The sequence below is a fragment of the Trifolium pratense genome, linkage group LG7 (genome assembly GCF_020283565.1).
Source record: "Trifolium pratense cultivar HEN17-A07 linkage group LG7, ARS_RC_1.1, whole genome shotgun sequence".
Lineage (NCBI taxonomy): Eukaryota > Viridiplantae > Streptophyta > Magnoliopsida > Fabales > Fabaceae > Trifolium > Trifolium pratense.
This window is the reverse complement of record NC_060065.1, coordinates 45,514,782-45,535,779: the sequence shown is the minus strand read 5'-3', so window position 1 is coordinate 45,535,779 and position 20,998 is coordinate 45,514,782. Positions and strand designations below refer to the sequence as shown.

At 35.8% G+C, this 20,998-nt stretch overlaps 3 protein-coding genes across 5 annotated transcripts in view; 1 reads left to right on the top strand and 2 right to left on the bottom strand.

Moving 5' to 3' along the window:
- LOC123897847 (cyanidin 3-O-galactoside 2''-O-xylosyltransferase FGGT1-like) overlaps positions 1-20,998 on the bottom strand; it is a 46,540-nt gene that overhangs the window by 17,181 nt on the left and 8,361 nt on the right. The gene's annotated exons all lie outside the window — the stretch shown is intronic.
- LOC123897843 (cyanidin 3-O-galactoside 2''-O-xylosyltransferase FGGT1-like) lies at positions 1,379-19,683 on the top strand. Of its 3 annotated transcripts, XR_006805133.1 has the most exons (5): positions 1,382-2,823; positions 3,162-3,409; positions 3,763-3,986; positions 18,339-18,414; positions 19,133-19,683. XR_006805133.1 is itself a non-coding variant. In XM_045948633.1 (2 exons), exons 1-2 carry the CDS (start codon positions 1,439-1,441, stop codon positions 3,848-3,850), a joined length of 1,473 nt encoding a protein of 490 aa, XP_045804589.1. In that variant the 5' UTR covers positions 1,379-1,438; the 3' UTR covers positions 3,851-4,083. The 3 variants fall into 3 exon arrangements, 1 of the variants encoding a protein (XP_045804589.1); XR_006805132.1 differs by lacking the exon at positions 19,133-19,683 and having other exon boundaries at positions 18,339-18,800; XM_045948633.1 differs by lacking the exons at positions 3,162-3,409; positions 18,339-18,414; positions 19,133-19,683 and having other exon boundaries at positions 1,379-2,823; positions 3,763-4,083.
- Positions 4,668-6,310, bottom strand: LOC123897849 (cyanidin 3-O-galactoside 2''-O-xylosyltransferase FGGT1-like). Its single transcript, XM_045948638.1, has one exon. It carries the CDS (start codon positions 6,275-6,277, stop codon positions 4,826-4,828), a length of 1,452 nt encoding a protein of 483 aa, XP_045804594.1. The 5' UTR covers positions 6,278-6,310; the 3' UTR covers positions 4,668-4,825.

The following is a 20,998-nucleotide window of genomic DNA, read 5'->3' as shown; positions in this document are numbered from 1 at the left end:
TAAATAAGTTTACGGGTTTCAGGTTATATTGATATTAATATGGGAATCTAGTTTTTTTTTGTTTATATCTATGTGCCTTATATTTTTACTCATATATTAAAATAAAGTTCTCGGATTATGTAATTAATAACAGGGACATAATCTTTTGTGTGAATTCTGAGGGATTTATGTTTTTCCTCTTATTAATAAGGTTTCCTGTTCTTAAATAATTTATGTAGGACCTATATTTATATTCATATATTAATAAGAAAACCTTTCTTTGTGTGATTTACACGGGACTTATATTTTTAATCATATATTAATAAAATTATTTATGTTTTTTTTATTTATAATTTTACGGGTTATACTAGATCATATATTAATACATGGACCTAATTATTTTGTTAATTTTTACGAGACCTATGTTTTTTTATTAATATATTAATAAGGTTGCCCATTCTTTCATAATTTCTACATGACATATATTTATACTCATATATTAATACAAGTTAATCTTTCATAATTTTTAATCATATATAAATAAAGTTTTATATTTTTTTAATAATTTTACTGGTTATACTAGATCATATATTAATAGAGAGACCTAATTATTTTGTTAATTTTTTACGAGACCTATGTTTTTTTTATAACATCTGCGGGATCTATATTTATACTCATATATTAATATGGAAACTTATTTTTTGAGTTGTCTATTTTTATTTTATTTTTTTATAATTTTACGGGTTATACTCATATTTAATATACGGTGACCTAATTATTTTTATGATTTTTGTGAGACTTATATTTTCACTAACATATTAATAAGATTGCCTATTTTTAAATAATTTTACGGGACTATATTTATATTCATATATTTAATACAGGGACCTAAGTTTTTGGCGATTTTTACAAGATCTATCTTTTTACTAATATATTAATAAGATAACCTATTTTTTCATAATTTCTACATTATCTATATTTATATTTATATATTAATACGAAGATCTAAAGTTTTTTTGTGATAGTTTTACCATTGTACTTTTTCTATTTTTTTTATCAAATATTATATTCTTTCTATTTTTTTATTTTTTAATCTACTTCTCAATAAATTACTATTTCATGTTATCAAATGAGGAGCGGCAACGCCGCGACTCCTGTGCGAACGCACGGGTGTCCTGCTAGTTAGCAACCAAGAAAGAGAGACACATGAGGCCTCCAATCAACCATACCTCACAAAAATCTAACTTAACATTCCGACAAATTCTATCGGTTCGGCTAAAAATAGGCTGCATACCCCACTCCGGAAAGGAAAGTGACAAACATGTTTAATTTGTACTGTACCTAATAACTTCTGTAGGACCACTTATCATTTATTTTGTGGACGAGACTTATCTTCTTAGTCCACTGAACACAATTTATACGTCATAAGAGACATTGCAAATGGGTTGAAAGTTCAGACATGGAAGCCATGGATTCACCTTCTTCTTTACACATAGCAATGTTTCCATGGTTTGCAATGGGTCACCTAACTCCATATCTTCACCTCTCAAACAAATTAGCCAAAAGAGGACACAGAATCTCTTTCTTCATTCCCAAGAAAACACAAACCAAGTTAGAACAATTCAACCTTTACCCAAATCTAATCACATTTTACCCTCTAAATGTTCCACACATTCAAGGCCTACCCTTTGGTGCTGAAACAACTTCAGATGTTTCTTTCTCTTTAGGTCCACTCATCATGACAGCTATGGATCAAACACAGCCCCAAATTGAACTTCTCCTCACTCAACTAAACCCTAAAATTGTTTTCTTTGATTTCACCTTTTGGCTTCCGAAAATTGCTCAAAATTTAGGAATCAAATCATTTCTATACTTAATTGTTAATCCAGCAACAGTTTCATACGTTGCATCTCCATCAAGGATGTATAAAGGTGCAAATTTGACTGAATTTGATCTTATGAATCCCCCAAAAGGGTACCCTACTTCATCATTTAATCTCTATTCTCATGAAGCAAAGTACATTGCTTTAAAAAGAAATCTTGAATTTGGAAGTGGGATACTTTTCTATGATAGGCTTTTTAATGGTTTGAGGTTAAGTGATGCAATTGGGTTCAAAGGGTGTAGAGAAATTGAAGGGCCTTATGTTGATTACTTAGAACAAGAGTTTGGTAAATCTGTTATTCTTTCAGGACCTGTTTTACCTGAAAAACCGAAAACTGTTTTAGATGAAAAGTGGGCTTCTTGGCTTAGTGGATTTGAGGATGGTTCTATAGTTTATTGTGCACTTGGAAGTGAATGGAAGTTGTCAGAAGTTCAGTTTCATGAATTATTGTTAGGACTTGAATTAGCAGGTTTTCCATTTTTGGCAATTGTTAAACCTCCTATCGGTTTTGAGACGATCGAAGATGCTTTGCCAGAAGGGTTTAAAGAAAGGGTTAAGGAAAAAGGGATTGTTCATAGTGGATGGATCCAGCAACAGTTGATTTTGGAACATCCGTCGGTTGGTTGTTTTGTTACTCATTGTGGAGCCGGTTCGTTGACGGAAGGGTTGATAAATAATTGTCAGATAGTGTTGATGCCACATTTAGATAGTGATCATATCATTAATGCAAAGATTATGGGAAGGGAGTTGAAGGTTGGAGTTGAAGTGAAGAAGGGTGAAGAAGATGGATTGTTCACAAAGGAAAGTATTTGTGAGGCTGTGAAAATTGTAATGGATGATGAGAATGAGACTGGTAGAGATGTTAGGACTAATCATGAAAAATTGAGGAACCTCTTATTGAGCCATGATTTGGAGTCATCTTGTGTTGATGGTTTTTGTGAAAAGCTTCAGGAATTAGTCAGGTGATTTTCTAATTAGTAGAAATGTTTCCAACTGTAATTTATTGTTGTATGTTGAATGACTGTGTTTCAATAAAAAATGTGTATTTTGATTAATCTGATTGGATTGATATAAAAGTTATGTGTACTTCTTCTAACCTGTTACATGATCCTAACTTATGATTATGATATGACACATAAGTGTTCTATTTTTGGATAAAAAGTAAAAACTTAAACCCAAGTGTGTTGCATCAGAACAATACCTTTTAAGATTTGAAAATGACATGTAAAGAAATCTATAGATGGCTCACAAAATTATTTATTTTTTGTTTCACCACAAATTTAATCTGGTTTGGAGTCAGTTCTGCCATAAAGTGTTTCCAGCCACCTCCCGATTGCAGTTGCCGGGGATCGAACCGTGGTTCTCCCTACCAAGTTAAGCGTCAATCACCATTGAACCAACTAACGATTGGTCACAAAATTATTTTGTTCTGAGTGCCGGAAACATGAAACAACACTCCTCAATCCTCACCTCAATCCACACACGATGGAGACACAACCTTGGAGTGCCGGATGCCGGCGGCGGAATTACGGTTCTGAGCGATGGCAGGTGCTCTACCTCATCCCTTCCTTTTTTTTTTTTACAGAGCACCATAATTCAGTTTTCCTAACGAGAAGAGAAGTTGAAGAAAATTTGATTTGCCTATAAACTGTTTGCTTTATGGTCTGAGTTAAAATCGTTAAGATAAGAAAATTGTTTTCTTTGATTTCACCTTTTGGCTACCAAAAATTGCTCTAAATTTTAGGAATAAAATCTTTTCAATACTTCATTGTTAGTCTAGAAACAATTTCATATACTGAATCTCCATCCAAGATTTGTAAAGGTTCAAACTTGACTGAATTTCATCTTATGAAACCCCCAAAAGGGTACCCTATTTCATCCTTCATGTTGATTATTGGTAGGGAATTGGATGTTGGATTTGAAGTGAAAAAGGTGAAGAAGATTGGTTCTTCACTAAGGAAAGTGTTTATGAAGCTGTTCATATTGTGATGGATGATGAGAATGAATGCGATTGGTCGAGAAGTTAGGAATAATCATATGTCAAAGTGAGGAACCTCTTATTATGCCATGATTTGGAATCATCCTGTGTTGATGATTTGTTTGAGAAGTTTCAAGAATTAGTCAGGTAATTTTCTAATTATTAGAAACTGTATCCAACTGTGATTTCTTGTTGTATGATTATAAGATTTCAGTTAAAAAAAGCGTAAATTGAGATTTGAGAATGCATAATATTGTATTGTTTAGTGTCTAAATACAAGGCATAAAAGTGTTGTGGAATTGGAATACACTGGAACTGATAGATCATTCTTATTTATAAGCAAACTGAATTAGCAAGATTCATTATTATTGTAACTGAAAATACTACAATTCATTCTCATCATCCATCACAGTCTTCAATGCTTTGCACACACTTTCCTTGGTAAACAATCCATCTTCTTCACCTTTCTCGACTTCCACACCAACCTTCAACTTTTTACTCACCACTCTTGCTTTCATGATATGGTCAGAACCTACAAGTGGCAACAACACCAACTGACACGTATTAACGAGTCCCTCAGTTATAGAAGCAGCTCCACAATGTGTTATGAAACATCCAACAGAAGGGTGTTCTAAAATTAATTGTTGTTGAATCAAATTTTCATAAAGAATCCCTTTTCCTTTAACCCTTTCACTGAACTTGGAAGAGTTATATACATATACGCCCGCGCTCACACGCACACTTTTTATTGATGAAAACACATGATTTTATTGAACTCAAATATAGCTATTGAGATTTAAAAATGAAATGGGAAGAGAACTATAAGTATGGCTCACAAAATTGATCATTGAGATTTGAACTCCGTTTCTTAAAATTAAATGGTCAAACTCTTACCACGGAGCTGACATTTCATGAACAATTGATAGAGCATTCTTATTATAATCAAACTTAATTAGAAAGATGCATTATCATTGTAACTGAAAATTCTAGAGCAATTCATAAAGTTTTTGACAGAAACTATCAATACATGAAGATTCTAAATTATCACTAAGGAGGAAGTTTCTGATTTTGTCATGATTTGCTCTCACTTCTCTCCCAACTTCATTCTCATCATCCATCACAATCTTCACAGCTTTACACACACTTTCTTTTGTAAAAAATCCATCTTCATCTCCTTTCTCAACTTCAACACCAACCTTCAACTTTCTACTCATCATTCTTGCATTCATGATATGATCAGAACCTAAACGTGGCAACAAAACCAACTGACACGTGTTCACGAGTCCTTCAGTTATAGAAGCAGCTCCACAATGTGTAATGAAACATCCAACAGAAGGGTGTTCCAAAATCAACTGTTGTTGAATCCAACTTCCATAAACAATCCCTTTTCCTTTAACTCTTTCATTGAACCCTTCTGGTAAAGCGTCTTCAATAGACTCAAATCCAATAGGTGGCTTAAGTGCAGCAAGAAATGGCAAACCTGTTAATTCAAGACCAAGCAACAACTCTTCAAACTCATTATGCTGTAATGGACTTTCACTTCCATATGCACAATAAATCACAGAACCATGCTTGAATCCCTTAAGCCATGCAGCCCATTTTTCGTCTAAAGTAGTCTTTGTTGGCTCAGGCAACAGAGGACCTGAAAGCAGAACAGGTTTACCAAAAACAGTTTCAAGATAATCAGCATATAAACCATGAATTTCTCTGAAACCTTTGAAAGCAATTGCATCTGAAAACTCTGTGCCTATGTCGATGCGATCTAATAATAAAAGACCACTACCGAATTCTAGCTTCCTTGTCGAAACTAGAAATCGAAGTTCATGTGAATGTAACTTGATGCATGAATCAGGGAACCCTGAAGGTGGTTTCATTAGATCAAATTCAGTTAACACTTTTCCTTGGCTCTTTCTTGGTATATTTCCTACGTAAGCTGGTAATATTGGACTAAATATCATGTATTGGAGACTTTTGATGCCAAGGTTTCTAGCTATGTTTGGGAGCCAATATTGGAAATCAAAGAAAACTATTTGTGGGTTTAGTTCCTTTAGAAGATGTTCAATTTGTTTCTCAGTTTGATCCATGGCTGTAGCAATAAGAGTGAAAAAAGAAAATGGTACATCTGAAGTTGTTTCAGCATTATGAGGAAGGCCATCAACATGAGGAACTGTGATAGGAAAAAAGGTGATAAGATTTGGATGAAGGTTTAGATGTTGTAACTTGTTGATTGTGTTTTTAGGGATGAAGAATGAGATTTTGTGACCTCTTATTGCTAATTTATTGGAGAGGTGAAGATATGGGGTAAAGTGTCCCATAGCAAACCATGGAAACATTGCTATGTGCAAAGGAGCATCCATGGTGATGGATACTGTGGACAAAGCTATATAAATATATAAATGGAATGTTTTAAGTTTTATGTTTGTAAAAGAATGGTCCATTAAATTTTTTTAAGTAATAAAATAAGTCATTTAAGTTTGTAACTTTGTAAATTTTTGATAACTTGACTATAGATTTTGACCCGAAGGATTTTGGGTTCTATAGAGTAGGCTGGGGCCGTGTTGGATTCACTCCTTCTGGATCCATCATGCGTGCGGCAGCAAAGGTGATAAGATTTGGATGAAGGTGATAAGATGATAAGTGTAACGCCCGGGTCTGACGAGGGCGGGGAGTGGTTGTCGGTGCATGATGCATGACAATTAGCGGCTCCTGGCAGCTTCTAGGCAAAAACGAATCACATCGGAATGAGAGGGATCCTGAGGCTGTGCAGGTTTCAGATTGCATGGTGGAAGGAAGGCTTATAAGGATTGATGGGTACTACCTATACCAACAAGATGCATCTTCTTTTCGGTAGCTCATTTGATAAGAACTCCATAGTTAAGCGTGCTTGACTTGGAGTAGTCTTTGGATGGGTGACCTTCTGGGAAGTTTTCCCGGAAAGCGTGCGAGTGAGGACAAAGCACGCTGAAAAGACTTGTGTTGGTTTGTGGGGTCAGTCGGTCATCCTGAAAGCAGTTTGGGATGTTACAAATGGTATCAGAGCAGACCTCTCCCAGTACGATGTGGTTCGGGGACGAACCAAGCGGAAGTTGGTGGGCATGTAACGCCCGGGTCTGACGAGGGCGGGGAGTGGTTGTCGGTGCATGATGCATGACAATTAGCGGCTCCTGGCAGCTTCTAGGCAAAAACGAATCACATCGGAATGAGAGGGATCCTGAGGCTGTGCAGGTTTCAGATTGCATGGTGGAAGGAAGGCTTATAAGGATTGATGGGTACTACCTATACCAACAAGATGCATCTTCTTTTCGGTAGCTCATTTGATAAGAACTCCATAGTTAAGCGTGCTTGACTTGGAGTAGTCTTTGGATGGGTGACCTTCTGGGAAGTTTTCCCGGAAAGCGTGCGAGTGAGGACAAAACACGCTGAAAAGACTTGTGTTGGTTTGTGGGGTCAGTCGGTCATCCTGAAAGCAGTTTGGGATGTTACAATAAGATTTGGATAAAGGAGCATGACAGAAAATATTTGAGACCAAAACCTAAATAGTTGTGGAACTATTAATCTAATCCTAATTCACATCATCCACTTACATTCAATTAAATCACTTTTTTCATTTTTTGACACATAATCAATTCAGGGTTAATTTTTGTCTTTATCAAAAAAAGTTAGTCGAAAAATGCTAAAAAAATTTCTCAGTAGGATTCGAACCATTAACCTTTTACTTACACTTCTTATTACATTTACCACTAAGCCATATGAATTAATTAATTATATTTTTGGAACCATCTACTATATAAGAAAAGAAGATACTAATGAAATTCCCAATTTGCCCCTTATTCATTTTTTGACACATAATCAATTCAGGGCTAATTTTTGTCTTTATCAAAAAAAGTTAGTAGAAAACTGCTAAAAAAAATTTTTCGTGGGATTCGAACCCTTAACCTTTTAGTTACACTTCTTATTACATTTACCATTAAGCCATATAAATTAATTTGTTATATTTTTGGAACCAACATATAATCAATATGAGTTAAATGGCCAATTATAACCACAAAACTCCACTTTATTTGTTACTTCTTTCACGCTTTTTTCTTTTTATCTAAAAATTCAATTTTTTGTATGTAACCCAAATTCAAATACCTCACTTTATACAAATTCAATTTTTTAGTAAATAAAAATCAATTATTAACTGGGCATCGATATATCCTATACATATTTATTAAATGGGCATCGACCATCTTGCCACGTTTTTGTTAATATAGGTAGATTACATTTTTTTTTCTTTTTACCTACAAATCCAATTTTTTGTATGTAACCCAAATTAAATTACATCACTTTATTTTTATTTATTTTTTAATCTAAATTACCTCTTCTCCCATATTTTTTTTCTTTTTATCTACAAATCCATTTTTTTAATTACGTAAAAGAATAAAATATTAATGCTATATTTGTCTACACATATTTTTTTTTCATCTTACTTAAAACAAAAATAGTTGTCCTTTTATTTTATGTTTCCGTTTTTTTATTTTTTGAAAAGTTTTATATGAAAAGTTTTCATCAATAAGCCGGCAATACTAATTACTTAAAAAGAATAAAATATTAATGTTATATTTCTCGCGCATCATATTTTTACTCATCCGCTACCTAGGACTTTCTCGCGCGCCCTATTTTTACTCATCCGCTACTACGAGTTTCTCGCGCGCCATATTTTTATTCATCCACTATGTACGAGTTTCTCTCGCGCCTATTTTTACTCATCCACTAGCTACGAGTTTCTCGCGCCCTATTTTTACGCATCCGCTACTTACGACTTTCTCGCGCGTCATATTTTTACTCATCCGCTACCTACGACTTTCTCGCGCGCCCTATTTTTACTCATCCGCTACGTACGAGTTTCTCGCGCGCCCTATTTTTATTCATCCCCTACCTACGAGTTTCTTGGGTGCCTTATTTTTACTCCTGCTACTTAAGTAGCAGACGGTATTTTATAATTTATATTACAAACTAATTTCAAATCATCCGAAACAAATTATTTATATTTATATTTATATTTATATTTTATTTTATTTTTAATTTTAATTTTTTCGGGCTTGCGGGCCGCCCGCGGCCCATTCGGGCTAGCCCATATTTTAATCGGGCTTTGTCGGGCCGGGCTAAAAAGCCCGGAAATAATTCGGGCTAGGATTTTCAAGGCCCGAGCCCGGGAAAAAATCGGGCTTTGTTGGCCTTTCATCAAAGTCTCTCCATGGTTGGGGGTTATTGGCATGTTTATATTGTTGTTATTGTTGATTTCACTTTCAATGATACAATCAATGTTGATAACAACTGTGAAAATTAAAAACCCAGTTTCACTTTTAGATTTTTAGATAATGGTGAACTGACGGAGTTTAATAAATTATTAATGACGAATAAATTAATTCAGGTGTCGCATTTTAATTGGTGAACAGTATCAATAGTACCTATGGAACTGTTTCTAAGTTTTGTCCTATATTTAATTAATTTAATATGAGAATATTGGTCATTCTTTTGAAATAGATTGACCAATACATTATGCAGAATTTATATTTAGTCTCACGGAACTTGTGTTTTACTAATATAATTGAAAAACTCCCGAAAAAATGTTGAGACTAAAATAATAAGAATTCTTAGTCATCTCGAGGGGATTGGTCTCTGCAGGGTTGTGCGGATGATACTTTTAGTTTAAAAAAAAAAATTAAATACAAAGTTAAAAAATAAATGACATTTTTTTAGAAGTTTTGTTTTGGAAGATATTTTGTTGTTGATATAAGGACAAATTAATTTTTTGAGAAATAAATTCCCTTTTATTTTACCGGAACAAAAAATTCACTTGTCATCAATACATTGATCATTCTTTTGAAATAGATTGACCAATACATTATGCAGAATTTATATTTAGTCTCACGGAACTTGTGTTTTACTAATATATTATGTTGTCTATTTTTTTTAATAATTTACAGGTTATATTCATATTAATATGGGAACATAATTTTTTTGGTTATATCTACGGGCCTTATATTTTTACTCATATATTAATAAAGTTGTATATATTTTTATTAATTTTACGAGTTATACTCATATATTAATACGATGACATCATCTTTTGTGTGAATTCTGAGGGACCTATATTTTTCTTCTTATTAATAAGGTTTCCCGTTCTTTAATAATTTATGTAGCACGTATATTTATACTCATATATTAATACCAGAACCTTTTTTGTTTTTAATTTCTACAAGATTTATATTTTTAATCATAATTTAATAAAAAAAATTAATTTTTTATAATTTTACGGGTTATAATAGATCATATATTAATACAGGGACCTAATTATTTTGTTTATTTTTATGAGACCTATGTTTTTTATTAATATATTAATAAGGTTGTCAATTCTTTCATAATTTCTACATGACATATATTTATACTCATATATTAACACAAGGATATAATCTTTTGTCTGATTTCTGCAGGGTTATATGTTTTTACTCTTATTAATAAAGTTTCCAATTTTTTACTATTTTTTGTGAGATCTATATTTATACTCATATGTTAATACAATGACCTAATGTTTTGTGTAATGTTTGTGGGACCTATGTTTTTTACTCATATTAATAAGCTTGCATGTTCTTTTATAATATATGCGGAACCTATATTTATACTCATATATTAACATGTAAACTTATTTTTTATGTTGTCTATTTTTTTTTTACAATTTTACGGGTTATACTCATATTTAATATTTAATACGGTGACCTAATTATTTTGATGATTTTTGTGAGACCTATATTTTCACTAACATATTAATAAGGTTGCCTATTTTCTAATAATTTTTACGGGACTATATTTATACTCATATATTGAATACACAGACATAAGTTTTTGGTTATTTTTACAAGACGATGTTTTTACTAATATATTAATAAGGTAGCCTATTTTTTCATGATTTCTCCATTATCTATATTTATATTTTTTTTTAACAAAATTCATATTATACTAATACGGATATCTGAGGTTTTTTTGTGATGGTTTTACCATTGTTCTTTTTCTATTTTTTTTACCAAAAATTATATCCTTTCTTATTTATTTTTTATCTTTTGAATTACTTTCTAGTAAATTATTATTTCATGTTAGCAAGTGAGGAGCGGCAACGCCGCGACTCCCGTGCGGACGCACGGGTGTCCAGCTAGTATACTAATAACATTTATATAGATAACTTTTCAAGTTTTTTTTTTTTTTTTTTTTTTTTTTTTTTTTGTAAATAACCTTCTTCACATTTATTTTTCAAGTTTTTTTTTTCTATTTTTTTACGGTGCAACATAGGAACATTGTTTTTTACTGTGCAACATAGTTACATTTAGGTCATTCTTTAATCAATAATCGTTTATTTTTATTTAGCTACACAAAGTATAGTATATAATTATTTAAAGCAATGATGATTAAGAAAATACTAATGTAACTTCAAATGTAGTGTATAGAGAAGTTTTTCGAAATGTATAAACACATATTTTATATCAATATATTATATTTAGATTATAATAATAATTATTATTTTTTATTGTTGTTTTTATTGTTGTTTTTAGTTATAACTTTTCCACGTTATAATATAAAATAGCGCATAATAACACACGTGCATCGCACGGGTAAGGGTCTAGTTTTATAAGAACTAAAAACAAAATTTAAGATGTTTATAATTAAAACGGGAGATTCTATGGTGCATTCCCTTTTTGGACTGTTTTGGTGAAATCCTTTTTTTTTTACCAATATAATTCAATTTAATTCCACATCAGCGCAAGTCCATGGTGAGTCCTTTTTTTTAACAAACTTTTATTTATTGCATATGAGTCCCCCATCAAGTAAATATTCATTTACAAATTACAAAAAAAAAACAAATTTTATTTCAATTAAAACAAATCATGCGTAAAAAAAAATGTGATAAGCCTCAACGATCTATTTCCTTTCTAGCATCAAGTAAAGCTAATACTTGACCAGACTGTTTCAGCCCCTTGGTTGGGGAGTCACTTTGCAACCTAGAGATACTTGGTTCGAAACTTGGCATTAGCAAAAAAAAAACTAATACTTGACAAAATTGAAAACCCTAAATCCCAAATTGAAAAATCATTGTGTGAGCCTGAAAACCCATGACAAATTTAACCTTAATTTTATCTTCTTGTCCCCATTTGAAATTCCATCTATTTCACTCACTCAGTTGCGCTATCAAGCAATCCACCAACATAATGAACAACGATGAATTCATCTTCTTCATTCCAATGTTTTTTCGAATTCGTTCAACCTTCACTCCTACCCTCGAGCTTCGTTCCAACACATTTCACTCCTGCCCTCAAGCTTCGTTCAACCTTCAAGATCTACGTTTAGTATTCAAATTCGTCTTCAATCTATCAAGGTTCGCTCAACCTTCAACATTCAGATTCGTCAAACTTGAAGATTCATCCAATTTTTTCATGATTTGGTTTCATAAATTGGTAATTAGGTTTTTGAAATTAGTTTATTGGTTTTTTGTATGTTTTGAATGAGCCTGAATATTTAGGCCAAAACCAACATTGAATAGGAAAAGGAAACTTCATGTCATGAACAAGCATGAACTAGCACATAATTATTTAGAATATGATTCTGAATAAATAAACAAATAATAATTTGTATTGACATTGAACCATTAGAACATTACATGAGTTGATATTACTATAAGCATTTGACGAAAATTAGTAATAACTAATACGACAAAAATGCTTCGTTTTGATATACCAGGAAACCGTGTGTACCAGGAAACTAATTACTTTGTGACTGATTATTATTTATTCCAATTGAAGCCTATTGTCATGGAAAAGAGGAAAAAGAATAGGGATGATCAAATAGGAAAGCCTAGTAGGGATGATAATTTGACCCATACCCAGAGGGTACCCGCAAAAATTACGCACAATGGGTAGGGTAAAAACCCGCATTTTTTATACAGGCACGAGTATGGTTAATTATCCGCAAAAATGAACGGGTATGAGTGCGGGTACGGGTACCTTAGTACCCACCCCGCCCCATACCCGCATAATATATATTTATTTATTTTATTTAGGGTAAATAGGCTTTTACCCCCCTGCAAAATTGCCCAGTTTTGTATTACCCCCTATAAAATATTTTTTTTGGATTCCCCCCTTGCAATCTCAAGATTCTTTGCTTTTGCCCCCTAGGTGAACAAGTTGGACTATGACTTGGCATATTTGGTGACCTGACATGTATACGTGAATTTTTTAAAATTTTAATTTAATTTTTAAGCCACGTCAGATAATAATATTTATTTTATCTTTTAAAGAAGATTAATTTAAAAGACCTTTTATATTCATTTTAATTAATTTAAAAGAAAATAAAAATAAAAATCCCTGTAAACATCAAGAACATCATCAACATCCAACATCATCCTCAGAAACATTGCTATGTGCAAAGGAGCATCCATGGTGATGGATGACACTGAATGGAATGAACTGTGGACAAAGCTATATAAATGGAAAAATGCATTCATAGGTCTTTAAGTTTTACGTTTGTAACAGAAAGATCCTTTTAAGTTTTTTTAAGTAACAAATAAGTCATTTAAGTTTGTAATTTTGTAAATTTTTGATAACTTGACTATAGATTTTGACATGAAGGATTTTGGGCTCTATAGAGTAGGCTATTAGAATATTAGAATATCCTTGTATTTACTATAATCATAATTGTATATTATTAGCTTCCGAATATAGACATTGTATATATTGGAAATCAGATCAATGAATAAGACAAGGGATTCAATTCTTACATGGTATCACCTTCTCGATCCAAACCCTAGAATACTACTTGCCGCCGCCGCCCACCCACTGCTCTACCATGGCAGCCATCCCTCCTACAACCTCTGATGACACTTCATCAGCCCAATCCTCTCCTACACCAGCGGCGCAAAACAAATTTCACTCTGCTTTCGCTATTAACAACGTCAAAACTATCATTCCTGTGACGTTGGAAAACGACTCTAATCTCTACATCTCCTGGTCTGCTTTGTTCAAAGTCCAAGCACGTGTTCATAACGTGCTCGACCACATCATCACGCCAACCGATGCACCGTCCATTCAAGCATCTGCCGACCTCAAAGCCTCTGATCCTAACCTTTGGCATCGACTTGATGCTGTTGTGTTGCAATGGATGTACGCAACAATCTCCACCGATATACTTCAATCCATTCTCGTCGCCGATGACTCTGCCGAAGCATGCTGGAAGCGTATCGCTGCCATGTTTAATGACAACAAACATGCCCGCGCGGTACAACTTGAAAATCAATTCGCCAATACAAACCTTGAAGACTTTCCTTCCACCAAGGCGTATTGCGATCGTCTCAAAACTCTCTCTGATCAACTGGCCAACGTTGATGCTTCCGTATCGAACACAAGGCTTGTTCTCAAAATGATCTCCGGACTCACCGAAGCATATTCTGGCTTCGTGACCTATATCCAGCAGCACGACCCCCTCCCTCTGTTTCCTGCTGCTCGTTCTCGGCTTGAACTCGAAGAATCCACTATGCTCCAACGTGCGACGCGTGAATCGCGCTCCTCTTCCGTGCCGACCGCGCTGCACACCAACACAGTGAACTCGGATAACACCAAACGTGTTACTGCCGACGAGGGAGAAGGAAGGACCAATCCTCCGTCGAACCATCGCGGTCGTGGCAGGGGCAGGAAACAGCAGTCCGGCGGTCGCACCTCTGGACGAAATAGCAGGAACAGCGGTGCTCCGCATTATGGTGGTCGCGGTTATCGTGGTCAATTGAATTGGCCACATTGGAATCCGCAAAATTGGCAGGCTTGGTCGACTATCGCTCCTTGGATGTTACCTCCCTGCCCTTACCCATCGGCTCGGCCTAACAACAATACTCAGCCTCAACAAAATGGAGTTCTTGGACCTGGACCACAACAGGCTGCGTTTAATGCTAATACCACCAGTCCAACAGACATTGCAAGTGCCTTCAACACACTCAACCTTGCTCAGCCAGACCCTTCTTGGTACATGGACACCGGAGCTACATCTCATATGACATCCTCGCAAGGTAATCTCTCGTCTTATTTTAAATTAAGCAATCATAATAAAATCATTGTCGGAAATGGTCATTCCGTTCCAATTTACGGTCTTGGTAGTACACATTTAGCAAAACCTCACCCACCACTTGTCCTAAACAATGTCCTTCATGCTCCACATTTAATCAAAAACTTAGTATCAGTTCGTCAATTTACTACTGATAATCAAGTCTCCATTGAATTTGACCCGTTTGGTTTTTCTGTGAAGGATTTTCGGACGGGGATACCTATCATGAGATGTGAAAGCCAAGGCAACCTATATCCCATCACCAATCACACATCCACAGATAAGACCGAGCATCCATCCACCTTTGCAGCTTTGTCATCGTCTGTCTGGCATAATCGTCTGGGACACCCTGGCGGACATGTTTTATCTTTTCTTTGCAAAAATAAGTTGATTGATTGTAATCAACCGAATAAGTTAAATTCTCAGTTTTGTCATTCGTGTCCTCTTGGTAAACATATCCAATTACCATTTTTCAGCTCTAATAATACTAGTTTGATGCCATTTGATATTTTACATAGTGATGTATGGACATCTCCTGTTTTAAGTTCTACAGGTCACAAATATTATGTTTTATTTCTGGATGACTATTCAAATTTTTTATGGACTTTTCCCATGTCAAATAAGTCTCAAGTTTATCCTATTTTTCAAAAACTAAGAGCATACATCAAAACACAATTTCAACGGGAAATTAAAACAATACAATGCGATAACGGTGGTGAATACTCATCTCATAATTTTCAAAAGCTATGTGAACTTAATGGCATCTCCATTCGTTTTTCTTGTCCTTACACCTCCTCTCAAAACGGCAAAGCCGAGCGCAAAATCCGGTCTATTAATAATATTATGCGCACATTGCTAATTCATGCCTCATTACCTCCATCATTTTGGCACCATGCTTTAGAAATGGCCACATATATTTCAAATATCTTGCCCAGCAAAACAATCAAGTCTAGGTCACCTGTTCATATGTTATACAACAAAATCCCTTCTTACATGCACCTACGTACTTTTGGTTGTTTATGTTTTCCTCTATTCCCTGCTAGCACCATTCACAAACTCCAACCTCGTTCTACACCGTGTATTTTCCTTGGTTATCCGCCTAACCATCGTGGCTACAAGTGTCTTAATATGAAAACACACAAAATCATTATCTGTCGTCATGTTCTATTTGATGAGTCAAATTTTCCGTATGCAAAGCTGCACACACATCACCCACCTACCTACACTTTCCTTGACAACGACATTTCACCATATCTCATTGACCACATCACGACTCTAGACCAACCCCCACCTACCTCGGCCAATAATGCTCGGAATCCCTCTCCACCTCCTCCAGCCCCTACCTCGGCCACAACAACTCGGCCTCCCTCACCACCTCCTCCACCATCACCTCCTCCTTTACCGAATCCGCTTCCCCCTATATATCAACCAACCTCACAAACCAACTCAAAACCTGTCACCAGAAGCCAACATGGAATTTTCAAACCTAACCAAAAATATTGTGGCCTACATAACCATGTCACTAAATCTCCTCTTCCTAGGAATCCTGTGTCTGCCCTAAAAGATCCAAATTGGAAAATGGCCATGCATGATGAATATAATGCTTTAATTAAAAATGAGACGTGGGATTTAGTGCCACGGCCACCTAATGTTAATGTTATTCGATCTATGTGGATTTTTAGACATAAAGAAAATTCTGATGGTTCATTTGAGAGGCATAAAGCCCGACTTGTAGGTGATGGTGCAGGTCAACAGGTTGGCATTGATTGCGGAGAAACATTTAGTCCAGTTGTCAAACCGGCCACTATACGCACCGTTCTCAGCATTGCTATCTCTCATTCTTGGCATATTCATCAGTTAGATGTCAAGAACGCATTTCTCCATGGCGAGCTCAAGGAAACTGTGTACATGTACCAACCATTGGGTTTCAGAAATCCTCAACATCCTGATCATGTGTGTCGTCTTCGCAAGTCACTATATGGTCTTAAACAAGCTCCTAGAGCGTGGTACAAACGCTTTGCAGATTACGCCTCCTCCATCGGTTTCTGTCAAAGCAAGTGTGATAATTCACTTTTCATCTACAAGAAAGACTCTCATGTTGCCTACCTTCTCCTTTATGTAGATGACATCATTCTCACCACCTCCTCTGATACATTGCGACAGTCCATCATATCTCTCCTCAGTTCTGAATTTGCTATGAAAGACTTGGGGCATCTCAACTATTTCTTAGGAATCGCGGTGCAACGCCATGCACACGGCCTGTTTTTGTCTCAAAAGAAATATGCTGAAGAAATCCTCTCCCGCGCTGGTATGTCCTCATGCAAAACTTGTCCTACTCCAGTGGATACCAAACCCAAGCTCAGTGCTACACATAGTGTCCCCTATGCCGATCCCTCTCTCTACCGCAGCCTTGCAGGTGCTCTTCAGTATCTCACATTTACACGGCCTGACATCTCATATGCAGTGCAACAAATCTGTCTCTTCATGCACAATCCCATGGACACTCATATGCACGCTCTTCGCCGGATACTGCGCTACATTAGGGGCACGACACCCTACGGTTTACATCTATATCCATCCTCCACCAGTTCTTTAATTTCATATACTGATGCAGATTGGGGAGGATGTCCGGACACTCGCCGTTCAACTTCCGGCTATTGTGTGTTCCTTGGTGACAATCTTCTCTCCTGGTCGTCCAAAAGGCAACCCACACTCTCACGATCTAGCGCCGAAGCCGAATACCGTGGCGTCGCAAACGTAGTCTCCGAATCCTGCTGGTTACGCAACCTTTTGCTCGAGTTACACTGCCCCATTCACAAGGCCACCATGGTCTATTGTGACAACGTAAGTGCTATATATCTTTCAGGCAATCCAGTTCAGCATCAACGAACAAAACACATTGAGATGGACATTCATTTCGTTCGCGAAAAGGTTGCTCGTGGTCAAGTTCGAGTCCTCCATGTTCCTTCCAAACATCAAATTGCGGACATCTTTACGAAAGGTCTTCCACTCATTCTATTTCAAGATTTTCGGGACAGTCTCAGCATTCGTCCACCTCCCGCTTCGACTGCGGGGGAGTATTAGAATATTAGAATATCCTTGTATTTACTATAATCATAATTGTATATTATTAGCTTCCGAATATAGACATTGTATATATTGGAAATCAGATCAATGAATAAGACAAGGGATTCAATTCTTACATAGGCTGGTGCCGTGTTGGATTCACTCCTTCTGGACCCATCATGCGCGCGGCAGCAATTCTGAGGTTTTATCATGCGCTTCAATCCTTTGTGACCAGATTAGGAGTGGTTGGATTGAAATAGCCTCAATTTGCTATTGTTCATAGTAAATGGTTGGTGTATGATTTTGCTTCAGTGCCGGAAGTGGAATTCAGTTACTGCTTGGTTCGAAAGAGCCTTTTGCTTGCTACCGTTCTTTGCAGGGAGTTGTGGTATGGGATTCTGTTTCTATGTTAATAGTCAAATTATTCACAAACTTTTAAACTCCGGTTGTTTTATAAGTGTTCACACATTCTTTACGAATGTTCATTTGTTAGGATTAACTAGGGTCAGGTCCACTTATGTTGCTTTAACTCTCCATAGAAGAAAGACAAGGAAAGTTACAAAATTAGGGGCCACTTAGCTACTCCTTGCCTCCTCTTCTCACCAATTGCCATGCAAATGTTCTGAAAATTGTATTATATTGCCTTTGCAGATTATTGTATCATTTTTTTACTATATCTTGGTTGTAACACATGTACCTAGCTCTACTCACTGATAGTATATATCTAAGCCACGTTTTTCAGAAAATTTTAATGCCAACTGCTGTGTAATGGAACCAACCATGCAACACATTATTTGTTGCATGCTTTGTCTTTCTCATATAGAGATCCATCGGGTACAAAATTTTTAATAATACACTAAAATATAAAAACGAAAGGACTTAACTAAAATATAAAAACAAATAATTTCAAGTTAAAAGGGTTGGAGGAAATGTGTTCAAAATAACTTCAGTAAAAGAATCGATCAACGTGAACAGACTTGTCTCGCTAATTGTTGCTTGTTTTCCCTCTTCGGTTCCTTTTAATGTGTCTGCTAGATGGATCTGTTGGAACCCTTCGTGTTTGGATGGTTATATTTTGAATGTTGACAGGAGCTGTCTTCTGGCAGGCTTAGGTGGCTTGATTCGAAAAGAGGATGGTAGTTGGATCATTGGATTTAATGGTACTTTCTTCGATATTGTGGATAATACTTTTATTGAACTTTATGACAATCTATCACGGTTTGAAGATTGCTAGAGACCTTGGTTATGATTGTATTATGTACTATTATATTCAGACTCTCAAATTATTTTGGACCTCATTTATAAGGGCCGTAGTCCTTTCCGCTCTGCTATGCGCAGTCATTGCTACCATTCGTGTTATGTTGAAGTTGGATTGAGATGTCACACTCTGTCATTCTCTAAGATAAGGCAACTCTAGTGCAATTTTGTTTACTAAATTGAGTTCAAATAATGATTCCAATATGTCAATTTGAGAGTCTACTCTCGAAGACTTGAAAAGCATTCTCATTTCTGACACTCTAAAGGTGCTTCATCGTATAGTCCATTGTAAAGTGGCCCATTTGGTTTGGTGCGAGATTCTTAAGTGATTATGTGTGATGATCGTGATGCCGTCAAATCTTTTTCATCTCTTTGATTGTTTTAGTGATGTGGCACAAACAAATAAGTCTAGAAAATGTTTTGTGTTGGTGTTTTGATTGGCTACATTTTGCAAAAGCCAACCAGCCAGATGCTGGACTGAGATGCTGTAGCATCCTCGTACAGCATCCTGATGCTCTGTTTTAAGTGCAGAATTTTTTCTGTCAATCTCGTTCAAGATTTGCTTCAAATATTAATTCCAGCACGTGTGTATATGTAAGACGAGACTTACTGCACAAGAATTGTCCAAGTCGGCCTAAGGAAAGTTATTAAAAACAAAAATATAATTATATTATATTTTTGTTCGTTTTTTTTGTTTGGTACAACACAAAACATATTTTCAATTTTAATCTAGGTTTGGCCGCAGCTGTTGCAAGGGTTTTTGTCTGCAACCCTAGCTTGCCCATCAAGACATTGAAGACTATAAATATGTGAAGCCTCAAGCTATTTTTTTCATGTATTTTCTAAACCGTGTATTACTAAAGCGTGAGTTTTTTTTTAAGGTTTAGTGTGTCCTTTTTGTGAGCCTTTCTTGTGTCAATCTGATGCAAGTTTAGGACTGTGTTTGTGTTGTTTATTGTAAGCTGCTCCTAAGCTTTTAAGCACGGAGTTAGTATGTGTGATTCACTCATAAGCTTTTAAGCAAGAGTGTGGTCTAGTTTTTAGGAGAGTGTCTCCATCCTGATTATTATTATTGACAGCAACATGGTACGTGTTGTTAGAGGGAATTTGGGACGGGGTCTCATTATCTAAGAGGTTCTTAGGTAGGATTGCACGGGTAGTGTCTAGGCGATAAGTCAAGTACCGGGTGTTGGTCGAGGGCTTTGAACTAGAGCTATTATAGTGGATTCATTCCTGGATTGGTATCCCCCAGAGTAGGTGACGTTGCACTGAACTGGGTTAACAATTTCCTGTCTTATTTATTGTTCTGCAATTTATTTATTTATTTACTGTGTTCTGCGACTGTCTTGCTGCAACGTGTGCTATAGCATCTTGTGCAGCATTGTGTTCACTGCGTGCCAGATTACAATTGGTATCAGAGCAGGCACCCTTTCTGGTTATAGGGTGAGCTCCAGGGAAAATGTCTGGCAACATTGAAAAGGAAGGAGGGCTTGTAAGCAGACCACCGCTTCTAGTTGGTGTCTCCAACTATGATTATTGGAAATCGCGCATGATTGCTTTCCTAAAATCTATGGATAGCAAAACTTGGAAGGCTGTTCTGAAAGGATGGGACCCCCCCGTGGTCATTGACAAGGATGGAAAGCCAACACTTAAACTAAAAGCTGAGGAGGACTGGTCTAAAGAAGAGGATGAGCTTGCTTTGGGAAACTCAAAAG

Coding starts and splice junctions, on each gene's coding strand:
- LOC123897843 (XM_045948633.1), top strand. CDS start 1,439: ATGGAAGCCATGGATTCACCTTCTTCTTTACACATAGCAATGTTTCCA. Junction 2,824..3,762: donor AAGCTTCAGGAATTAGTCAG/GTGATTTTCTAA, acceptor GATTATTGGTAG/GGAATTGGATGTTGGATTTG.
- LOC123897849 (XM_045948638.1), bottom strand. CDS start 6,277: ATGGACCATTCTTTTACAAACATAAAACTTAAAACATTCCATTTATAT.